General features: G+C 41.4%; 2 protein-coding genes across 2 annotated transcripts; one reads left to right on the forward strand and one right to left on the reverse strand.

Annotated features, from left to right (window-relative positions):
• Positions 1–294: 294 nt before the first annotated feature.
• sgk3 (serum/glucocorticoid regulated kinase family member 3) lies at positions 295–11,384 on the reverse strand. The gene is made up of 17 exons (XM_070986477.1): positions 11,164–11,384; positions 6,317–6,496; positions 6,025–6,108; positions 5,743–5,815; positions 5,518–5,593; positions 4,974–5,049; positions 4,531–4,580; positions 4,317–4,374; positions 3,902–3,985; positions 3,684–3,815; positions 3,054–3,166; positions 2,629–2,665; positions 2,132–2,218; positions 1,715–1,810; positions 1,385–1,540; positions 1,101–1,190; positions 295–583 (listed from the first exon to the last, which is right to left on the reverse strand). The coding sequence occupies exons 2-17, from the start codon at positions 6,410–6,412 to the stop codon at positions 413–415; spliced, it is 1,479 nt and encodes a 492-aa protein (XP_070842578.1). The 5' UTR covers positions 6,413–6,496; positions 11,164–11,384; the 3' UTR covers positions 295–412.
• A 1,987-nt stretch (positions 11,385–13,371) lies between these two features.
• Positions 13,372–22,664, forward strand: mybl1 (v-myb avian myeloblastosis viral oncogene homolog-like 1). Its single transcript, XM_070986325.1, has 16 exons — positions 13,372–13,394; positions 16,299–16,398; positions 16,672–16,743; positions 17,020–17,112; positions 17,898–18,118; positions 18,201–18,402; positions 18,502–18,576; positions 18,867–18,977; positions 19,813–20,052; positions 20,140–20,532; positions 20,648–20,787; positions 20,939–21,053; positions 21,176–21,292; positions 21,408–21,512; positions 21,809–22,000; positions 22,528–22,664. Exons 1-16 carry the CDS (start codon positions 13,372–13,374, stop codon positions 22,651–22,653), a joined length of 2,325 nt encoding a protein of 774 aa, XP_070842426.1. The 3' UTR covers positions 22,654–22,664.
• Positions 22,665–24,095: the final 1,431 nt, after the last annotated feature.

Genomic DNA, 24,095 nt, shown 5'->3' on the forward strand with positions numbered 1-24,095 from the left:
AACTGGTTATTGATTACACATCAGGGACAAATTTAAGGCTTTATAAAGGCTCATTTTAGAAACCACCAGAAATTACATTAATAGAGGATGGATGTCCTATTCTTAAAAATATAATCTGTTATGGATGTGTGTATATATATATATATATATATATATATATATATATATATATATATATATATATATATATATATATATATATATATATATATATTTTATATAAATACAAATTGGTAAAATACAAAGACTTTTCTGGCACACATTGTTCCAGCCAAAATCTGTTTTAAGTGCTGCTTCTTTACAGCTGCTTGCTTTGGCTTCATAGAACAAGTTCATCCATGGTATAAATTCTTCCCTTTAGTCAAAAGAAGTTATGATGGTTAAGGCAATTGAAGACCTAATCGAGAACGTTTCATAGGAATGAGTCATCAGAGGGTGGAGCGTAAGAGAAGCCAACAAAGGCATCGTCAGCCTCCATCACACTGGCGTTGACTATGGAGTGCTCTTGAGACCAGCAGACGGAGTTGGGGACCATCTCATCAGTGAACTCTGAATCGAAGTTTGAGATATCACAGTAAGAGCTCTGTCAAAACAATTTGAAAAGTAAAGTTACAACACAGATCTTACTTTCACAAAGTGCTTTTAAAAGGGATACAGTTAACAGTCAGTTAACAGTCATTAACAGTTAGTTAAAAACCAGAAAATAAATAAAAAGACTAAAAAGAGAGTGCTCCAGAACATTACATGAGGATACCATCACTGTTAATTACAAACACCTGTACAGTCAAATACAATAGCACTGTCATGAATTCTATCTTTTAGACGTTTTCATCAACATTAGAGTGCCGTTCATTCAAGTTTGGGGTAACTGAGCTTGCGGTAAGTTGCATATTGACCCATGATTGGCTCCAAACCTCCATGTGTTAAACTTGATGATTTTAAATGACTTATTGCTGCATTACGGGTTAACTGGATACATGCATGTTTTGTTAAATCCAGGAACAGAGCGCATTTAAATATGATCAAATACAATATATAACTTTCTCTAAATCTGTAGTCTTCTGATTCTTTTGATTACTGGGCGAGAAACTCATATTTACCACTCTGGGTGTGAATGGGGGAGCGATCTTCTTTTGTACAAGGTCATCCCAGTTGATGGAGGAGAAGAAGCTGTGTGCTCTGATCTCATTCTGAAAATGCAGAAAACATAACAATGTGATGTTCTATTTATAGAAAGACAGCTGATGAAGTAGAAGCCATCAGTGTCTGTTTATCTGTTATGCATTAGCAGGAGTGACATACATCAGCCACCAGAGGGAGCCCACGGAAAATAAATTCTACCATACATGGTGTCTGGACAAGTGCACTGACTAATCTCACTTACAAAGTCGTCCCTAGACCCCAGTCTGTGTGTGCCGTCCTTCTCCAGCAGGCCCTGGAGGAGAGACCAGGCTGTGCTGGACGCACCAGGGCGCATGGCCAACGGCTTGTGGAGGATGTTGTCATACATTTCGTGAGTGTCCCTGCTGTAGAAAGGCGGCTATGGATGTGAAAGAAAAAAGAAGCACGGGCTTCTAAGTGAGCGTGACAGCACGATGAGGTGCTTTAACATTTAGCACTAGAGTTGACACGACATAATGTTTAAACTCAAAAGCTTGGTTTGCAAAAGCAATTAAAAGAAATGAATGATGTGTGCGCTCGATACAAAACTCACCAGGCCGAAGAGCATTTCATACAGCACTGAACCCAGACACCACCAGTCGACTGTGTTATCGTACGGCTGCTTCCTCAGGACCTCTGGAGCTAAGTACTGGTCAGAAGAAGCACACAAACATAATGATATAACTTTTACATTTTCCTATTGGCTTAAAACACACCAACCGAATGTATATCAAACACTACTTTTGCTCATAAAAGCCTATTTTCCTCCTGTAGTCACAAACACACATACAGCTGTGTAGCTGTTAGATTTAATATACTCATGTTTGTAAGATCATTAACTGAACTTTACTCCAAAAACTCTGTTAATGATTATTACTTTCTGACACTGAAGGTGAAGCTTCTTTGGAACATCCTGGTGCAAATTTGTCAGTATTTAGACATGAAAACATCCAGCTCGATGCTGTCATACCTCAGGTGTTCCACAGAATGTAGTGGTGGTGTCTGTCTGGGAAATGCCTTCCTTGCACAATCCAAAGTCCGTCAAAATGATATGCCCCTTTAAAGAGAGGACACAGGGACGTTTTTAGACAACATGTGCCACACAAGCAGCTCATTATCCTCGGGGACTGAGGATTCTATTGTTGCCCAGGAATGTTGGCTGCGGCGTAGCTCAGTCAGTCCCATTCACCGTCCCCTCACTTTCTCAATAAGGCCAGGCAGGAAAATCATTTGTAAAACCTAATCCAATCACATGCATTCTGTCCAGCTGGAACTGGAAATGACACTGTTGCTCACTAGTGGTACAAATATGACTGGAGCAGAATGACATTTGTGCTGTATCGTCAACACAGTATCTAACTTGGAAAAATTAGGTGCTGCGTCGTCAAGGTATATTCAGTGTGCTCACAGTTATAGTGATTATATATCAATCACACAATGGTGTGGTTCAAAAACAGAAATACTCACTTCATGGTCAAGGAGGATGTTTTCTGGCTTCAAGTCTCTGAACAAAAGTAACACAGATATATGAATGTAAGTACAATCCCAATTAAAGTTTGGACGCCATGTAAAACAAAAATAAAAAGAGAATGCAATCATTCGCAAATACACTATGTTTACCAACAACATTTTTACCTGCTCCTGAGGCCATGTAGTTATATCCTTTATATAGGCATGTGTTGGTAGTTATGGCCCCAAGACACATTATGAGTCATTATGTGTCACATATACGTTGAAGTCAATTCATCTTCAATTTTATACATTGTAAGTTACATTGTTTTTTACATTTTCTAGAGTTACGTTAACTGACAAGACATTTAAGTTTGATCCTTAAGAGCATTTAATAAACTTAACACTAAGCACGTGTTCACTGAAATAAAGCCTCTACATACCTGTAAACAATGTTGAGAGAGTGCAGATATCCCAGTGCACTCGCCATTTCAGCAATGTAGAATTTTGCCCTGGGCTCTGGAAAGGTGCGCTCTCTTTGAAGATGGAAGAAAAGCTGAAATGAAAATGTTCCGTCTGATTATGGGAGCGAATTACATGAGGACTGTAGTGTAAGAACATTCCACCGTGAGTGCAAAAGTCACATAATTAACCTGACGATGACTTTTTGAATCTAACAAATCGTCTTTGACTGAAAAGTGTAAATGTTTATCTGAGTGAATGTACAAGTTAATGGTCTTTGTAGTCAACTTATCCTGAAGGGTTAGAGGCAGATTTACTTGGATCCAGATTGTGGTTAGTCATTCTCACACAGTCAGTCACACATGGCTACTTTAAAAAGATCACACATGAAGGAGATAAATAGGAAGTCACACTCAGGAGCCATTCTGAGTAATGCTGTGATCCCTAATAAGACTTTCACATGAGGAGGTGTGTTAACGAGCTGCGGTACTGCTCTGAGGCATTAAATGCTGATTAATACACATTTCCTGTGCTTCTGCAATTCTCAGCTTTTCTCGACCTTGTGACTACTTGTGTGTGAGCGCATCATTCACAAAACTGAAACGACTCACTTCTCCTCCATTGACGAAATCCAAGACGAAGTATAACTTGTCTGTAGTCTGGAAGGAATAATGAAGCCCGACCAGGAAAGGGTGTTTCACGTTCTTCAGCAGCACGTTGCGCTCTGCCATGATGTGTTTTTGCTGATTGGTAGGAGTGAGTGGAGGAATTAGAATTCACACATGCATACCTGAAATATGGACAGGGTCATATTTCATCGGGGGGTTACCTCTTTTCTGTTGAGAATGACCTTTTTCTGTAAAACCTTGACTGCATAATACTTTCCATCATGTTTTCGTTTTGCGAGGAAAACCTGCATCACAAGAACGAGACAGCATGTTAGCCGTTGCATCAGCAGTGCAAACCAGAGTACATCCAGATCTGATTCTCACTTCCTACTTGGAAAGGCCAACACACGCAGAACTAAAACTTGTTACTACTGCAATAGAGAAACAGCACAGAAGCAGTTAAAGATGTTTCTAAACACAGTAAACAGACATATGTAAAACTTTTGTAAAACTGCTTTCTATGTAATGAAACGTTTACATTGATCCATGAATGAACATTGTACCTGTGAGAGTTTTCCGTCTGAGAACAGAAAGTGAAATGAAAATGATTTTTCCAGTGTTGTGTTGGTCACGTACCTTCCCAAAACTCCCCTTTCCTATGACTTTTAAAAAGTCAAAGTCAGTGGGCTTGGCACTGAAATAAAAACGACAGCATATTCATTTCATGGATGTAAAGTTGTACTGCATGTGATTACACACTTGCAAAGTTTGACATGGTTAAAACAGCAAGGCAGCCTGCTTTGTGTTAGAATGGTACACTTTTTAAAGAGCGTTTGAGTAGTGGACATACTGTGGATTTCCAGAGGGTCCCAGGTTAATGTTTCTGGAGGTAGAGTTGTTCTGTTAAAACAGCAGACGAAACATTATCTAGGTTAGACATCAACTTAGGCTACAACTAACACACATCCAACACTGACTCACTACCAAGAACAGGGACCAAGAATACCGTCCTTTATCTGTGCTACAATACTGACATAAGGTAATTCTGTTTACTATCTGTATTTAATTTGAATCTGGATAGACTCTATCCATTGTTACCAAGTACAAACTACACATTGTGATACAGAGCTGAGTCAGCAACTCTGCGGCACGAACCAAAAAGAGTGGTGAAGAACCAAACTTCCCCCTACATCTGGACTGTCCAGCACATGAACTGAACAGATGCCGTCAGCAGTAATATGAATGGAGAAAAACAGAAACTGATCCATCAAAATTGGTGGACGGGTTACTTACTTTGTCATCTTCATCCTCAGAGGCATCTGAAAAGTTTTGCATCTTGTCCATCAGTAGAAAGGTCCTCACATCTGGGCTGTGAAGTTTAAAGAGGAAACCAAAGCAGTTAAACAGAAGATAAAGAGGATTCCCTTACTGTCACATGCGATCATAGTGCAACATAGGGAAATTTGTTCTCTGCATTTTAATTCATCTCTGAGGAGCAGTGGGCAGCCATTGTGCGGCGCCCAGGGACCAACTCCAGCTCAAAGCCGGTGCTTTGGTCAAGAGCAGGAGACCAAATATACACGTTTGCTAACATGCAAACTCTGAGGACCTGCTATCTGTGAGGAGACAGTACTGACCCGTGCAAAAGCAATACAGTATCATCAGAAAGCACGGCAAAACACAACTTTCTCCACTGGTTTTAATCTAGTTCATACCAAATGTGAAGCATTACTAATCAAATTTGATCTCATTAGGTTTTTGCATTCAGATCACGGAAGCCATTCGTGTTAACAAAGTCAGTAATGTAACGTAATATAATGGCACTGAGAACACTTACTGGTTGCAAAGCTGAGGATGTGAGACGATTCGCTTGATGAACTCATGCAGCCCTGCTCTTCTTTGCTTGATGAACTCTATTAGCAGATGCATATATTTAAAAAAATTACAATCAAACATGGGGCCAAAACCAAATGGATCAAGCAATTTAATTTTAGAAAGCATTTATTCTTTTAACATCAGGTTCTGGGATTCTGTCTTGATGCACATGTCATATGTCACTTACCGGGGTCAAAATTGTCCCCAAATATCCTCTTGGCAGGAATTTTCAAGTTCATAGATGGAAACTGTTTCCTTAACTGCATTTAAAGATATGAGAGCAACAGAGAATTATGTTAAGGGCTATGTAACGTCTATGGTCACACGTGTATAACTATTCCAACTATCACTGTAAGCAATGTGTCAAAAAACAAACAAACAAACAAACAAACAAACAAACAGAGAATCAAAGACTCGTGAACAGAAGTATGGTCAAGGTGTAAAATCAAAATGACACTGTTACACTCACTGTGTTGTAGAGTTTGTCAAACTCTGCATAACGCCTAAAGACAAACCATTCCTGTTGTCCAACGTTGACTATCACTTTGTAAACCTGAAAAAAAAAAAAAAGGCAAGGAGAGTCCACGTAAACACAAGGCGTAGTATCAAATGCTTTTATGGTCAACTAATATGATTTTATGCCAAACTAACTGCAACAACATTTATAGACACTTGATGCCTGACAAACAAACATTGACCTTTGCAGAATTCATTCTACTCAGCACTGCAAATTGAACAGAGAACAGAATGCTTGCACGCACTGTGTAACGCTTTTTCTTGTCCCTCTGCTCGTTGTGGCAGGGTATGCTGACGTTTGGGAGACTGGGTTGCTCCTCCATCTTCAAAGCTGCTGGCATTCAAAGGTGCACGATCAGAAAGTAATGTGTCCTCCTCTGGAAAAGACTTCAAGTATACAAGTAGCCCATCCCCATCCTGGGTCACTGCAGCAGAAGAGAACAGAGAACAGACCTCTCTGTTATTCAGGAAGTGAAACTGACTTCTTCTTCTGCTCTACACACACAGCAGCCTGCGGTGGTCATGCTGCCCACAAGTTTGTGAGCTGCTTTTTATTCATCAATTCGACTCCTCAGTACTGTTTTGTAAGGTATGTTTGACTCGTAACACAGCTCTGTGCTGCTAACCAGCCACAAACTATTATACTAGCTCATCCATCAATCTATCCCTCTACTATTTCCTTGCTAGTTGCACGGGGGCTGCTTTTCTCAAGTTTGTGCAAAAGATCACCTGGCCACCAGTTGCTTGCCTGTAGGTATCACACATGGCTATAGGAAATGACCTCAATGTTCCTATTCCAAGTTATGTTCTTGTAAAAAGAAATTAAACAACTCAGTCAAATGTTAATGTTAAACAGCTCTTTGCTTGGGCCCCCAACTGAGACCACTTGAACTTAAGTGCTATCTAGCATGCAGCAGAGTGCAATTAACGGTTTGGAATTTTATTTGTATGGGTTTTGAAGTCAATAAAACATTTTTCGTTTTCTCTGGGATGCAAATGGACCTATTCAAAGATGCTGCACTTGCAGAAAACATTGTTGCTTTTAAAAGCTTTGCTGGTCTTCAAGTCCCTGTGAAGGATGAAGACTGTGGCGTGCACAGGCAACGACGGGAGGGTCAGTGAGCTGCAACATGACAGCAGGCGGGCTCCCTCCAAGCAGCCAGTTAACTCACTCCTTCCTCTGAGCATGAATATCCCATCCTCACCCTCATCTGACACTTCAATAATAGATAAATATCACCACAGCATGTATACTGGTTAACGACTTTTCCTTTGCTATTAATGGTGCGATCAATCCCCCTCACATGAGAACTACAAGTCTCTGTCTGTGTCGCCTCTTCAACATGCATTCATCTCACACACTCTCTCTCTAACATGTGAACGCCTACAAGCTCACACTCATTCACATACACATACTGACACACTCACACTTGCTCTCTTGCGCATGCTGGGTCTGTGACATTCTCCCTTGTTCCGGTCAGTAGAAAGGTATTTTTAAATAACCATCCAAGGGTCTTTGAAGCAGCGGTTACACAATAGGTTAAGAGCAAGACCCCCGGAGTTGTTCTTCCCCAACATTTTAAGAGGGAAATAAAGCTCAGTGCTGAAGTGTAATAGACTCCTTCGCCTGACATCTGCAGTCACAAAAGGTTAAGACCTCAGTTTGCTGAAAGCGAAGAAGGAAAATTCTTATTATCTGCAACTATTATTGCAAAGTGAATTACAATCAGCTGTAACAGAGGTTATCTGCTCTATGCAGCTGACCGGATGGCATAAAACTGTTATGTATGGAGAAAATACTAAACACTGTCTGATCTGACTAAATCACACACAGAGAGGCATATCTCTTTTCCCTCACTATGAGTTATGCAACGTCTATTTCTCCTACAACAAAGCTCTTTGTCTGCTGCCCTGACTTGTCCGTTGTTTTATGTTAGTGACATCAGCCTAGTTTTTCAGTAATTATTGTCTCTCTAACCACAACAGTCGTTACTCTCACTGTCGTTTGCTTACAACACGCGGAAAACCTGCTTGGGGTCAACTTTCTCCGTCTGCGTACTGATCTTGAATGGATCCTGAGGGGATATCTCATTCTGCTCACGTTGGTGTGAGGGTACAGGAAAAAAGTGTCCCTCTTTAAAATGCATGTGTGCAATGAGAGGGACCTTCGTGCCCTCTTCATCACTGGCCTTTCTTTTCTCTTTTGGTCTTACTTTAAACTTTCTTTCAGTTTCAGTTTCACCCACATTCATTAAGACAAACCACAAAGACACCAACAGTATTAACATATTCCTCTGTCACAACTGTCCTTACTTAATAAAAACGACCGCTGTAAACCACTATTATTATTATTCATTGGAATAGTTAATAGAGTATTTTCTAAATGAATTCATAACACATGCAGTCGATGAAATGCAAAAAAAGCCCATTACAATTTCACAGGGCCCAAAGTGAAATTCTAAAAGGTCACATTTGAGAAGCTAAAAGCAGAGAAGTTTTAGATATTACGCTTGAAAAATTGCTCAGAACAATAAATCAGTTATTAGAATAGTTGCTAATTACTTTTCTGTCGATCGGTTGTTTGAGTAATAGCTCAAGAGCTCTCAGCTCTTGTTGAAAACCGGATCTGAAAAACACCATCACCGTGAGAAATCAACACCAGCTAGATGCAGATGACGAGTTTTGGCTGTAACCACCAGGTTTATGTCCTCTACCGCAAACTCTAGTGGGAGACAGTCAGACCTTTTTGTGTTTAGTGAAGTCTGTGTTGCTGGTATACACAAAAACGGTTGGCTATTTCCTGGAGCTGCCTCACATCTGTGCATGTTTTCATGGTTAAACGACTCTGTACGTCAGCTGGGTAGGACCCGCTTTTTAACATTCCAGAAATACTTTAGTTCAAAGGAAACGTAACCTATGGCCATCTAGTATGACTTACATTTTCAGCTGACAATGCTACTACTTCATATGGAAAGCCACAGCTCACCACACCCTCTAACAGACATTGTCTAGTTTGGTATAAGGGTTAAAAACAAAACGTAGAGAGCCATAACAAGCTAAGACTAATGTTAAGCACATTCCCTGGCTGCAGTTTGAGCCCAGCATGCCCTGCACTCATGCCACAACATGAATTAACTTGTGCTGACAGACACAAATACGCTGTACTATGGGGGATCAAAAATAGCATTCTTCCTGCTTAGCTCAAGCGCACATCCTTGCCTGTGGATATCCTATGAGGATGTTGAACATATTTTTTTTCTGTGTGTGTGTGTGTGTGTGGCTGTGTATCATGCGTGACAAGCAATTTTAGCCAGAAAACAAGGCAGAAGTGACCCTGCAGTGGTAAATCAGATGTGAAAGCTCAATCAGGCATGTGTCCTCTGATAAACAGAAATGCAGACTGGTGCAAGCAGAAACGGTCGGCAGAGGTGACCACACAAAGACCCAAAATAGGAAGAAACTCTATCTCAGAGGAGCTCTCAAATCTAACCTTTAACATGACTTTTAATCTTACGTAAATACAATTATTAACATCTGCTCAAAGTCACTTAAAATGTTTCAATTTTGATGATACACCCGAAAAGTAAATGATGTTTGTTTGGTGCGGGATGAAACTGAATACCACCGACATTATTCTAGTTTAGACACATCTCATTATGATGCAACGGGGACAGATCTCTGATTGAGGAAGTGCAGCTGGAGAAGAGTGAGGGGCATGAACTCAGTCAACCCCGGTACGTGCAACCGACCTCAGCATCTGGACAAATTCCTAACCTAACCTGACCGTCCAGACAACTCACAGACATCCACTGTCTGCAAACTGTGGTGCTGGCTTCCTTTTACGAACAGGTCTGAATCAGCCTGTGGTGTGTGTGCACTGACAAAGTGACAACATTGGATCACAGAATGTCAGATGGCCGAGATGGACAAGACTTCTTGGTTCGTGTTTTTAAACTCCAACACCACAGTTCTCACAGATGTACAGCTACCAAAAAGTGTGATATGCAAGCCTATTAAATCCATCTCACCATCTTCTGCAACTTAAAACTCTTGTTATACAAAACATGTTCTTGATAGCCACCTGTTACATCAAGCTGTGAACCCCCTCAACTCATAACATTAGTAGATTTCCACATAGAGAAAGAAATAATATATGGATTATCAAGACAAGTATCCTACTCACTACACATTTGTATTTGCTCAATTTGCTGATAAGCAGGTTTTTATGTAATAGCATCACATGAGGAAGAACATTCATACACACATCATCCAACTTGTTGTGTGCCACCGTCCACATAAGAGCTGAATCAACATCAATCCAATTCATTTTGACAGCCTATGAGGTCTGACACATACTTTCTACATTCAAAGAACAATTACATGGGGGTGGACAACATGTCCCTGGAACACGGCGCTGAAAAGGCCTCGCCTACCTCGATTTAATTTTGGCTGAGCAGTTTGGTGAGCTCATAATGGTTTTCACCTGAGGCTGAGTGTGTGCTTACACCGGTACAACTTTTAAATCACACAGATCACGTGTATTACAGGAAAAGGCATACCTTCTCCAGCCGGGGAGAGGAGGTAAAAAAATTAGGCTGAGGAGGGAGGAGTTGAACACACACACACACACAAACACACACACACACACACACACACACACACACACACACACACACACACACACACACACACACACACACACACAACACTGACACGCACGTCCACACGCAATGAAACGTTTGACTTGACACTGGATCTCTCTAACGAGATCCAGTGTGTAATACAAACTTCAAACACAAAAGCCAAAAATTGCACATAATCTGATATTCTCGTGTGCTACACAGGGAAGCAGCTAACTCAACTTTGTTTAAATCGTTTTGCCTCGGCTGAACTCCTGTTTAGTGCTGTCTTCGAACAGAAAAAGTTCAAGTTATGTAATATAAACAATGCCTCTACTCTTACCTACACAAAACGTTTTGTTAATTACACTGACACTAGAGTTTCGTATACTAGGGAGACATTTCCCAACAGCTAGCCAACGGTAATGTTACGTTAGCGAAAACGAGGTAACATTGACATGAACATCACGTACCTTCCAATACCTTGACGCGGGGTTCATCTATTTTCCTAAGTCCAGCGAGGATATTTCGCTCTACAACCTTTAAACGGTCAATACGTTAAACATTTTACCGGTTTTGGTTCGGACAGAAGCCCCCAAACTCCCTAATTTAAAGCGTATTTTCTCGCTGCCCATAAGCGTATGTCAAGTGAGAGAAGCAGGAAACATCAGTCTTTCCTGGCCGTAGAAAGTTCCAATGAAATTTGTCACGGGACCTCACAACCTCATCCACCCACAGGTTAGACAGATCACACCAGACTATTTCCGGTATCGTATTTCAAGGTAAGGGCATAGCAAACACCAGAGGTAGCCGTATGGTGGACTGTGCTTTTACTTTGGGAAGCACAATAACTTACTTCCAGTCTTATTGTGGGTGACTTAACAAAACTACTTCTACACTCTGGAATGACAACATTGAAAAGTCAAACAGTTAAACAGTGTCACCTAGAGGTGGAAAGACAAGACATGCCCATTATCCAAAACGTCGCCCTCCTATTAAGTTTACCACTATACAAATAGATAAATTAAGAACTAGGAATGATTAATATAATATTCTAATTATATGACTGTGTCAAAATTACGAGACAGCAGCTATCCAGTATACATTAATAATGAATGAATTACAAGTGACAAGTGTGAGATAATGGAAATTAAATCAAATCTTAAAGCGAAGTAAAGCAAATTGTTTGAACTTCATATAGGTTATAAGTCTGTGTAGAAATATGAGTTGTCAAAATCCATACAGACGCATTGCACCACGTATCCCATAAAAAATGGCAATGTCCCGAGTCGACCTATCTACATGGAGCTGATAGTGCGCAGACAAGAATTAACCAGAGATTAACTAGAGATGTGATATATTGAAAGGAATAGTGCAATCCATAGAAGTGGTAAAATGAGATGCCACGTGAACAGAACCCATTTGTAGTGCCAAATGTTGTCTTTTTGGCTTTATTTGAATGAAAAAAAATGAACAGATGCTAAAGTGTTGTCCACAAGGTGTCAGCAAAACACAATTCAAAGGAGCTGCAGAGTGCACTGTGGATATGTAGGAGCTGCACGTCAGACAGAGGAAACGTTCTGTTATCTACGCCAGAGTTGAATGCTGTAAATGTCATCTTTAATCTTTCAATGCATCTTAAGCATTAAACCTTCGATCCTCTGAAATATAATGCAATTATTATGTGAATCATAAAAATAAACTGATGTAAATTCAAAAGCACCGGCCGTTTGAAGCAACAATATAAAGTGGCATAAACTATAACCGTACAATACCAAATAGATGAGCACCATCTGCTAAAAATAAGCTATATTCCATGTTCAGCAGAGCAACCTCCTCCTTTGAATAAGTGTTGCTAATTAATAACACAAAATAACATTTTGGCACCGTAGATTCGGGACAAAATTGGAGACTGGATTCATCGCGCTGGCTTTCAGTGAAATTCTGGGCCTGGGAACCCCCTGAAGCCCCCTCATGGGCCTCCGAAAGTCCCCACAGCCCACTTCGAGCCACCACCGCCTTGATGAAAAGATCCATTCTGCTGCAGAAGACGACAGTACAGTCGCCCTAACTTAACGCCCGCCTCCTCAGATATTTAAGCCAATGAAATAAATTCTCTCCCACTTCTAACCAATCATTTAGGAGCCTCTCCTCATTTTTCTGCCCTATCAGTTTCGAGTAACGACACACTCTTTTCACAGCCCCGTTCCTGACCAATCAGGGGCAAGGCCGCCTGCGCAGAGGGCTGGGCGCGAGAAACGGCGGGATGGACAAAAATCATAACGTCAAATAAAGTACAGATAAGTAACACAGCAACAGCACGGACAACGAGCAATGGCAGCAACATGTTAGTCCCTTCATCTTACTGTCGGCTTTTTATGTTGCGACATTTCCTTTCCAGAAACAAGTAACAGAAGAGGACATAAAAGGACGCTTTTGTTTGGAAGTATGTTAAAGACAGTGAATAATTATTTTACGGAGAGAGCGTAGTGTTATGGACTGTACATTAAGTTAGCTCACTGGCTAGCCGAGTAGTGCTAGCTAGATGCTGCCGCGTCTCAGAGGAAACGAGCGATGACTGACAGCGATTTCTATGGATAAACTTCTATTAATGTGGGATTTTTATAAAGCTGCCAAACAGAGTTCGTCTTTGAAGAGGTCCAATCATCCTATCGACTGTCATGGACAACGTGAAACCACGCAGGTGGGTGTCAGCGATGATAACACAGAGCTGTTTCATTATCCAGTTTGCTATCTGCTCCAGTCACCGGCGCTTCAGTGCACCTCCAGCGAAAATAACACGGGTTTTGGTACCAGTGTCCTGTTAGATAATACAGTGTTGGCATTCACACTGCGTCAGCCTTCATCTTGGACAGCATAGTGAACACTGTACGTGCACCTGCACAGTCATACTGTAACAGGGTACACCGAAGAAATTAATAAGAAAACGTACTTTTTGAGCAGAGGTTGCGCTGTTGTTTTCTGAATATTGTTGGAAGACTGCGGTACAGACCACATAATATTTTTGCTACGCATGGGAGGCGCGCAGCCTATTGTCAAACAGCAGCTTGCTTGGAAAGACATCAACGTTACTTGCAATAAATAAAAAGCTTTTCAATGGTCAGATTCTGTTTTCTCTAAATAAACAAAAAATAGAAGAAAAAAACAGAGAAGGCTCCAAATGTTTTTACATGAATTTGATCATTTGTTCTTCTTGGAACACTTTGTTTCCAAGATGACTAAATGGGAAAAAGTGTAAGACTTACTAAAGCCCCTCTTTTTTTCAGAAACCCTAGCCAAAATGGGCCTGAGAAAACAACAGATAAGTGGGCTTGTGATTAGACTTGATAAGTTAGACTGGCCTGTTATATTATAGTGACCAAGTTAGCAGCACATTGATAACATTCAGCAACAGCCAGGTGCACAATAATAAGGATATCTGCAATCAAGTGTTGTCAAGTGTCAAGATTATTTATGTAAACAACACAGGGCTGAAAGGATTAACTCAGCCCCTGTTAGTTAATCAACATAACAGTAATTGCAATCATTTTCATAATCAATGAAAATTTGAGTAATTCAACAGCAAAATTGTCAAATATTTGCTCGTTCCAGTCTGCCAAATGTGAGGATTTGCAGGTGCCAGTTCTATGTCAAAGTAAAATAAATCTTTGGCTTTTGTGATGGACAAAACAAGCTATATGAAGATGTGACATTGAGCTGTGAGGTAGCTGTGGTTGGTAAAAAAAAAAAAAAAGAAGAAGAAGTCAACCCATCCATCAGCAATAAAAATTGTTATCTGCAGCTTCGGTAATGCTCACATTTAGCTTGAATTAACTGTTTGTCTCATCACATACATGTTCATATTTGGAGAGAGATGGGTGGCTCTTTCACAATTAGAGCAGCTCAGGGTTTGATGCAAATTCTCTATTTTGCAGTATCCCATTAACTACTTAGAGCAGCAATCTCTGACAATGAATGTCTGGTACATTGGTGTATTTTACTGCTGCTGAGGCTTTCAGCTGATCATTTACTTGCTCCTTTTACTGCTTTTGGAGCACATTTTAACCTCATATTCTTACTACTCTAAAGTTATTAAGTGGATAAATAATGGGTTCAACAAAATGCGAAAAGGTTACATAAGTCTGTCTGTTTTTTTTGTTTTGTTTTTTTCTACTTTTTGAATATCCTGACCGTTAGGGCTTTGCACTTCCCCAGACCACACCCCAGCGCACCGCCTCCTCACACACACTTACACACCTCTGGAGGTGAAAGAGCCTGTTGATGTGGGATCACCCCTTTCCTCCAGCCCCCTCACTCCCCTCCTTCCTGCTCAGCCATAGGTCCCAGCTCACTTCCCAACTTCTCTGTGCTCTGGTGAGGGAGTCAGGCCACGGCAAAAATCAATTACCGTGTTCAAATTTCCTCACTGAAGACGACATTTCATCCGCAGTCTGATAGGAGACCCGAGGAAAGCACCCTTTTCCCCTTGTGTGTATGGTCAAGTGAGTGCATGTGTCGTCGTAAAGGTCTGCTGTACAGTAACAGCTCTTAGGAATGGATAACTTAATGTCTCCTCCATTTATTAAACCTCTCTCCACTACCACAAAGAAAGTGTTGCCCAGCAGCAAGTTTTATGGGAACACAGAAGTACAGCGCTACCTGCCAACTTCTTGTGTCAGTAGAGAAGAATTTTGTGTTCTTGTATGCAGTATGAATACAAGCAGTTTCTGTCTTTTCTTTTATTCTGACAAAGTATTCTGACAAAAAAAAACTTGTAATCCTCTAAATCTCTAAACTGAAAGTGCTGTTGTACTCTTACTTTACTATTATGTCTTATATTGAGACCCACCAGTGTGAAAAACATTTCTATTCAGTCCATCATTATACATTACGTATTTATCTCATTGTTTGTTTACTTATTCCCTTACTGTTTATTTGAATCACCAAAGTCTGTTATGAAAGGTGTCTCAGTGCAATATTAGTGAGGTATTGTGGTATTGTTTTAGTTCTTGAATCACTTTTAGACTTAACTGAAAGCATGCTCCATGTTTTTGTGCTTCCTTTCCTTATCCTGTCTTGCATGTTTTGACTGTTGCATAGAAAGAGTAGTGGTCAACTATTACCAGTGGATTTACTTAGTAACTCAGATCATAAATGTCAGGTGCTAATACTGGTCACAGTGACTATGTTTTTACATCTTTTTCTGCTCTTGTTTGTGCAGGCATTACAGAAAGGAACAAACAATCTTAGTTAAACCGACTAATTAATTAGAAAAATCTACTTAAAGCTGAGCCTGTGTCAAATAAGCTTCTTGTGCCTTTACCTTGGGACCTTGAGCAATGGCAGGATATCCGTTACAAGCAGAGAGCTTTGCATGTTTGCCTTTGCATAGATTTTTTATGACTAATCGGGGTACAGTTTTAAGTATTTGAAATACATTAGGTATTGATTCTGGTGGCTGTATTATGTCCATGCAATACCATATTCATATCACTACTCCTGCTTCCAGTCATTACTCTTGTAAAGATCATGTTTGGCTGTATTTTGGCTCCACTAGTAAAATCTGCTCCTTTTCCTCCCTTTCCACATTTGCCTTGTGCACTATTAGCAATGATGAGGACGAAGAGCTACACTCCCCAGATCCAGAGAGTAAAGAGAAGAACAAGGATAAAAAGATCCTGTGCAAAGTAAAGTGGTCCCGAGATGAGGTAAGTTAATCAGAGGCACATGACAGGTCTGGACTGAACATGGTTTTGTGGTTTTTGTCAAGTGAAATGTGGACTTTGTACTGCATTAGATTTACATTTTATATTCTTGCAAATAAGAAGGTGTTTAAGTGGGTGTCTCACACATCTTAGGGGAATCTTAATGATAACCACTGCTGTTTTTTCATTCGGTGATGCAGTGAGCAGCTTGGTAATGTAGATAATGTTCCTCAGGAGGGATTTTCACTCTATGTCTCCCCCCCCACCTCTTCTCAGGATGAAAAGCTTAAAAAACTTGTAGAGCAGCATGGAACAGACTCCTGGAAATTAATCGCTAACTTTTTTCCAGTAAGTATGTGATGTAATGTGTCTGCATTGTGTAATAAGAGTATTGATAGTAGCACCTTACTGCTTTGTGCTCCATCTCTTTCTATTCTAACAATTAATGATCATCTAAACCATTTATTAATCTCACAATTTACATAGTTCCTCAATCGGATGACAGTGATGGTAAGTCACTGGCGCAGTGGCTGGAAAGACAGATGTATTTACAGCTGTCAAGAGTAGGTGTAACTGTGAGGTAGTGGTGTGGCGTAATGAGGTGTCATTCTTTGTGTGGCTCAGGGGAGGACAGATGGCCAGTGTCAGCACCGCTGGCAGAAGGTGCTCAACCCTGAGCTGGTGAAAGGACCCTGGACAAAAGAGGAGGATCAAAAGGTAAGAGGAGCTGGGAGTTTCCTGTTCTGGATAGACAGAGAGATGATAAAATAGGTAAATGATAGGGGAGGCAGAAGGAAGCTGTGTGGAGAGCAGCTTAGCCACAGTGAAGGATCACAATACAACACAAATGCCACAGTATGCAATGTATTCTTTACCTTCAGTCTAACAAGGCTGTGCACATGCGCAAGCTCACTTCCCGCTAAAACTTTCTTTGCCTTAGCTCCTTTTTTTTCTTCTTTGCAAAGCAAATGCTCCACTACGTCATCCCTAATAAAACACAGACTTTCCAAGTCACTCGTTTCGAGCTCAGGCCTTCTTTGTGCAGAGTAAAGCTCTAATATCTTCCCCAGCTCTAAGATGAACAATGTGTTCCTTAAATAGGATCACGATTCTTCAAGAATGTCGAGAATGGTGTCTCGTCCCTCCAACATCTTGGCATCATAACAGAAACACAGACCTATCAGGAACAGCCTGGGCTGCCAATGATGACATCACGGCATTTTTTCAGCCTTGACAGAAGCAGCCAAACAAGCTGTGCTGCTGCAGCTACAGTCAGCTTTCTGAACACTGGCCCTGCTGTTGGCTATAAATGAGGAAAGCAGAAAGATATGATTTCCCTCTTGTACAAGCTTGTAGTTTGAATGAATCCATTCATGGCTTACTCCATCCTTTCACAAAATATGACAGAGAACACCACCACAATATGCACCAATATATAGACTATAATTTTCTGTTTCAGAAACTAACCGCTAAATATCCCTCCTTTGGTGATGTTTGTGCAGGTTATTGACCTGGTACATAAATATGGCCCCAAGCGATGGTCTGTGATCGCTAAGCACCTTCAGGGAAGGATTGGAAAGCAGTGCCGTGAACGGTGGCATAACCACCTTAACCCAGAGGTGAAGAAGTCTTCATGGACTCAGGAAGAGGACCGGATCATCTATGAGGCCCACAAACGGCTCGGCAACCGCTGGGCAGAGATCTCCAAGCTTCTTCCTGGACGGTAATAAAATCTTGTGTACACATTGCATTTCCTGTTCGTTTTGTGAAATGGATAAATGCTAAGCTGATCTTCTCCCCAACAGGACGGACAACTCCATAAAGAACCACTGGAACTCCACCATGAGGAGGAAGGTGGAGCATGAGGGGTACCTGCAAGATGGCTGCAAGAATTTCACTTCTTCTCACGCTGGAGGGAAGAGACGCCACCACAGGACGTGTCCTCCGACTCCAACAGAGCCCCAGCACTGTGACCACAGTCCCCTGCCGATACCGGGACCCAATCAGGTGCACTTCCCCTCTGGACTCCACATGATATGGTGTTGGATTTCTTTTATTTCTTGTCTTTATTGGTTTTAATTTCAAATATGATTCTCTTTGTTTTAGATGGGAGGATATCCTTATGATCCTCAAAGTGGACACCTGATGGACAGTCTTACAGATAATTCAGGTTTCCTGTCGGTGAGTCTTTCTCTATTTCTTTGCATGCCAGTGGGAAAAACTTATCACATTCTTTATTTTCTGGACTTTCTGTAATTATCTTTGTGACTGCTAACTCTGGACTTCAAATCAAACACTTGAATGTCCTGTTGTTTTCACCTAACGCTCAATAACAGATAAAAAGGGGCAAATCTCAAATGCTCCCATAAATATTTTATGTGTGAATCAGATTTTTTTTGTCTGGGTTTTCTTAACTTCGTCCTTTCCTCCTGTCCTCTCGACCTCTCCTCCCTGACGTTTGTTTATTTCAGCCATCCTGCCTGGATGATCCTGACAGAGAGCAAAGAATTAAGGAGCTTGAGCTGCTGCTTATGTCAGCAGAGAATGAAGTCCAACGACAAGCGCAGTGCAGAGGTCCATGTGTAAGAACACACTCCGAACGTGTGTTTGCATACTTAGACAGCATAGCCTGCGTGTGTTTGTAGCTTACATACACTGTAAAAAGTTCTAAAACAGTCATTTTTAATATTTAATTTCTTAATGAATTCAACATTGAGTCTTAAAATCACGTCAAAGTGAGATAAAGACAGAATATTGTGAATTTTCTTGAGCCACTTGTTCACAGAAAATTCCTAAATCCAATCTCCTCAGCGGACTTTTCCTTTCTTTAATGAAAAGAAGATTTTAAGACTTGAGACTATATGACTTTTTGCAGTGTATACATGTGAAAACATCAATGGCACACATGTATGTGTGTCTGTAGCCTGATTTGCTGTAGTGTTGCTATAGTAACTACCTTCCCCATCTTGCTACTCATTCAGACTGGCCTGAAGCTGTGCTTGGTAGCCGCCTTATCCTCCCCACCCTGCCATTACCATCGTTCCAAACATGAACCTGCTCCTTCATCTCCTCCAGTCCTCACCCCCATGCCCACGCTCAGCCAGCCGTTTGAACCAAGCACCCTCCTCTGTCTGTCCTGTTCCTGTTCTGTCCCCCCACGACACTGTTTTCACATTTATTTCCCTCCATCCATTCGTATGATGTGTCATTCTTCACACTTCATATTGAATGCTTTAATGGTGAAGATTGGCCGGATATGTTGCCGTATCACCAGTGTTTTCCACACTTAGTCACAGATCATTTCAAAAAGGAAATGGAAATATTTTCCTCAACATCTACCAGTCTCACACCATTAAATCAGATCTGCTGCAGGAGCCAAAGATCTAACAGCAGTTTTCTCTCATCCTGCCCTCTCAGAATCTGGAGCAGTACTCATCCTGGTCCGACGGTGTGTCAGATGACACATTGAACACAAATAGCAGTGGCCTAGAGGACCAGGCAGAGAGGAGCTCCTGGAGGGGCCCTGAGATCCCCCAGGGACCTCCACCACAGCTTCCCATCTCTCCCAGCAAATTCCTGGCTGTGGAGGCCAGCACTGTGCTCTCTACTCTGCAGACCATACCGGAGTTTGCAGAGACCATGGAGCTCATTGACTCAGTGAGTAACAGAAGGAGCACAACAGACAACAGTCTCAGTATGGATTTGTTGACCAAAAGTTCTGAATGTATTAAAGATCTACTGTAGATGTGTTTGGCTCTGCAGGACCCTGTTGCCTGGAGCGACATGGCCAGTTTCGACTTGTCAGAGACAGCAACACCACCAAGGCACAACCAGGCAGGCTATACCAGTCTCCTGCAAGAGAGAACGATTGACAATTCAATGGGCTACGAACTCAACACTTCGACCGCCATTTCTGGTCGTGACAAGAACTGTGCTCCATTCGGTTCGGGCAGTGTCACCTCCCTGACTCCTATCACCTCATGCAAACCCTCCCAGGCATCCATTGGGAGGAAGAGGAGAAGAGAAAGGGGGGAACCGTCTCCTTTGTGCGACAGAACCTGCTCCTCCTTCTTGGAAAATATCTCAAATTCTCCCAAGAAAACACCAACAAAATCACTGCCGTTCACCCCGTCACGAGTAAATAAAATCTGGTTTTCTTTCCTCACACACCCTGATCCCCATCTCAGCTTGACTACTTCCTCATAGAGTTGAGGTTGGTCATGTGCTAATATGACTCTGTGTGTTTCCCCAGTTCTGCAACATTTCAGGGGCGGAGCACCTGACTCTGGATAACCCTGCCCTCACCTCAACTCCTGTGTGTGGCCAAAGGTGTCTCCTCAGCACGCCGCTCCAAAAAGAAAGCACACCTAAGCACCAGAAAGAGAACGATGGGTAAATCAATAAATAAAAGCAGTATATGTCCCACAAAAGCTGGTATACGAGCCAGAAGCTTGCTATGCTTCATGGGAAATTAACACAAGAATCTTAATTTAACCAGACTGTCAGGAGTACATGTGTATAACCTTTTCTGGCAACTCTCTAGTTTGCAGACCCCCAAATTCCGTAAAGCTGTCATGATTCCAACCCCGAGGACACCCACTCCCTTCAAAAATGCTTTGGCTGCCCAGGAAAAGATGCACGGGCCACTGAAGATGGAGGTAAGAGCTCAAATGTGCCTGTGTGCATTTCACTCTTTCATTTACAAGCTTTTCTTATTATGTGCAGTGTACGGCTGCATGACCTTGTGGTTATGTTTGCGTGTGTGTTCCTGTTTTTGCAGCCACAGCCGCTGGCATTTCTAGAAGAAGACATCCGAGAGGTTCTGAAGCTGGAGACTGGAGCAGACATCTTTAACAGAGCAGACATCCATCCAGAGTACAGAGCCTGGAAACACACCGTATGTGTAGCATGCACATTTTCGCCATTATTGAAATATACTAATACTGCACAGCTCTACCCGAGATGGAATACGAGCATTTACAGTCATTTGTATCTTGATCATTTGATTTCAGATTGATGGCCCAGCTAGAAAGGTGCGTAAGTCTCTTGTGCTGGACCCTTGGGGGAAAGACTGCCTAAATGTCCAACTCTTCCAAGAGCAGCTCAACAACGCACAAGTGAGTCACGATGCTGGTTTAAAATCACTGGTTCAGATCTTGTAGCTAGATGAGAAAAATAAGTCAGCAACTACCAACTAGGGCTTGTGACCTCGAAGAGCTCCTGAGCAGCTGACAATGGAGAGGTGTGGCTGTGCTGGGAAACTCCAGGGGTAACAGTGCCAACAGTTGATGTATGAATTTGAAATGGAGTGTTGAAAACATGTGTATGCTTTGCAACTGTTGGTAATACTTTCCTGTAAAATGCTACTTACTCTAAATGAAGTGCAGCTTAATCATTTCTTGTATCATCGCAGGTGCCAGATGAAAGTCTACTGACGAACTCCTCACTGATCACCCCGATCGCCGAGCAGGAGGAGTGCAGTCGTTCTTTGACTTCCGTCAGAGAGGAGCCCTCCTTAGTCCCTGTCCATCCTCATCGCTTTACCAGCCCCCGGATGAAGAAGCTTCTTGCCTCCCACAAAGCACCAAAACACGCCACTGTACAGGTATGTAGAGTAGTCAAACTAAAACCACGGATGAGATGATTTGGATGAAATATTTTTCTCACTGATTTTAACTTTGTGGTTTGTGAAAGGGGCCCTGTGGAGGTTTCTTGTAAACAAGCAGAATTTACATTTTCATTAAGTGTTACTCACCAAAACACATTGCGTGTATCGTTGAGTTCAAACAAACATGTCTCCTTCCTTATAAGACATTTGCAAATGCTGCAAAGTTCATGTGTGTTTACCTTTTCGTAGTCTTCTTCTTCCCTGCCATTTCAGTGCCATAAAGCGTTTCTTGGCGTAATAGCGCCACCTGTAGATCAGTGGGATAGTGAAAATGCCCAAAACAAACAAAACAGGAACCATGCATTAAATATCTGCTCCAAGGAGTTCAAAAACCCCACAGGGAACTTTTAAAGAGGCAATTATTAAGATATACATAATATGATAAGCTTTCTCTTTGATGTTTTGCATAATGAACAGTTTGCTTTTTTAGAACCTTTAGCAATCAGTGGTTGCCTTCTGTGCAGGTGAGTGAGTGGGAAGCAGTGGTTTATGGGAAGACCGAGGACCAGCTGATCATGACAGAACAGGCCCGTCAATACCTGAACCCTTACCCGTCGTCCGGCTCTACCTCGAGGGCCCTTGTGCTTTAAAGCCGTCCCGTCACTGCGCAGGCAACACTACAACGCCCGTCCAACAACCGCAACCTCCGCTGAATCCCGTAAGAGACAATCCAGTGAAGACAAATGATTTTATTTTTCTGCTGAAGCAGAAACGCACTGTCAAGGACGTCCACAAAAAGGCGCAGCTGCCTGTATTGTTTTCAACACATTTCCAGGTCACTGCCCAAGTACACCTTTGATACAAGACCAGCATAAAAAAACGATACCTCTTTCGATAACATGGCAAAAAAAATCCCACACATTTGCATTAGTGATAAAACTTTTAACAGTATTTAAACACACAGCATCGAAAAGTATCGATACTTTTGACAACCTTGTTCCCAAGTAGTTTCTTGTTCGTAGGTTTGGCTTGTGTTTTCCTTCAAATACACACAAACTGGCAACATGAACAGTTTTGTACAGACATGAAAAGGCTAGATTTCTTTTTCCTGCACTAGTCGGTAATGTTGAAACAACCTGCACATACAGTAGGCTGTAGAAATAGTGTTTATAACTAGCAGTGGCTGCTTCTGAGTTTTATATTGTTAATATATTGTTTAAATGACAAGAAAGACATTTTATAATGTAACGCTACTCATTGTGTATCTCCTTCAGCTTGTTTCGCTAAACTGCCCCATTGCTGTCATCAGATAAAAACCATGCACATGCACAACGTGTAGCTTTTTATTGGACACCCATGCATTTTAAATCACGCCATGGGTTTGTAACCAAATGCATACAGTACAGAATATAACAATTGCTTTGATTACTAGCGAGACAAAAAAAATGCATTTTCGTGGTTTTTTTGACAGCAGTGCTACGTTGCTGAATGCCGATCCGTGGTGATGTGAAGTTTTCGAGGATGGAAATAAGAAGCTGTCAGTATTGCACTACTGAGTTGATTTTGCTGCTGAGAAAGGAGCAGTGTCTTTAAGGGCAAACTGGATAGCACTTGTGATGGTATCTTTTTTTTTTTTTTAAACAACACAGCGTTTCCTTTCCAAGGCCATAGTGTCTGTCGAGACATCGGTTGAATGTATTTCGTTGCAATGTACACGTGTAAGAACCTCAAAAATGGAAGGGTACCTTAATGTTTATTTCTATTTGTTTTATTTATTATCTGACAGCTCTAAAGCTTAGATATTAATATAAATCGGACACCATGAGTTTTTAAGAGGTTTAACTTTGCTGACAAAACAGCCTAAAAACCCTCGCTTGCTCTAAAGCAGTTCTCTGTAATAGGGAATGAATGGTCACCATTGCTTTGGTCAGTTGTTTCAGTGTGTCACGGTTGACGCTGACCAGTTTTCATATCATCAGTGTTCCACAACAAGCATTTGGTCGAGAAGGATTTACTTTTTATGTGAAGGCTGTAGGTTTTATTTATTTAATGTCTACTAATTTATTTATTTCTAAAAAGGAGGGAAAAAAAA

The sequence above is a fragment of the Chaetodon trifascialis genome, chromosome 18 (assembly GCF_039877785.1).
Source record: "Chaetodon trifascialis isolate fChaTrf1 chromosome 18, fChaTrf1.hap1, whole genome shotgun sequence".
NCBI classification, from domain to species: domain Eukaryota; kingdom Metazoa; phylum Chordata; class Actinopteri; order Chaetodontiformes; family Chaetodontidae; genus Chaetodon; species Chaetodon trifascialis.

Bases quoted from the DNA above. Each gene is read 5' to 3' on its own strand.
- mybl1 (XM_070986325.1), top strand. From the start codon at position 13,372: ATGGACAACGTGAAACCACGCAG. The intron at 16,744-17,019 runs GTAAGTATGTGA...TGTGTGGCTCAG, and splicing joins TAATCGCTAACTTTTTTCCA to GGGAGGACAGATGGCCAGTG. The intron at 21,293-21,407 runs GTATGTGTAGCA...ATTTGATTTCAG, and splicing joins ACAGAGCCTGGAAACACACC to ATTGATGGCCCAGCTAGAAA.
- sgk3 (XM_070986477.1), bottom strand. From the start codon at position 6,412: ATGCCAGCAGCTTTGAAGATGGAGGAGCAACCCAGTCTCCCAAACGTC. The intron at 2,666-3,053 runs GTATGTAGAGGC...ACTTTTGTTCAG, and splicing joins TCTCTCAACATTGTTTACAG to AGACTTGAAGCCAGAAAACA. The intron at 2,219-2,628 runs GTGAGTATTTCT...CTCTCTTTAAAG, and splicing joins ACATCCTCCTTGACCATGAA to GGGCATATCATTTTGACGGA.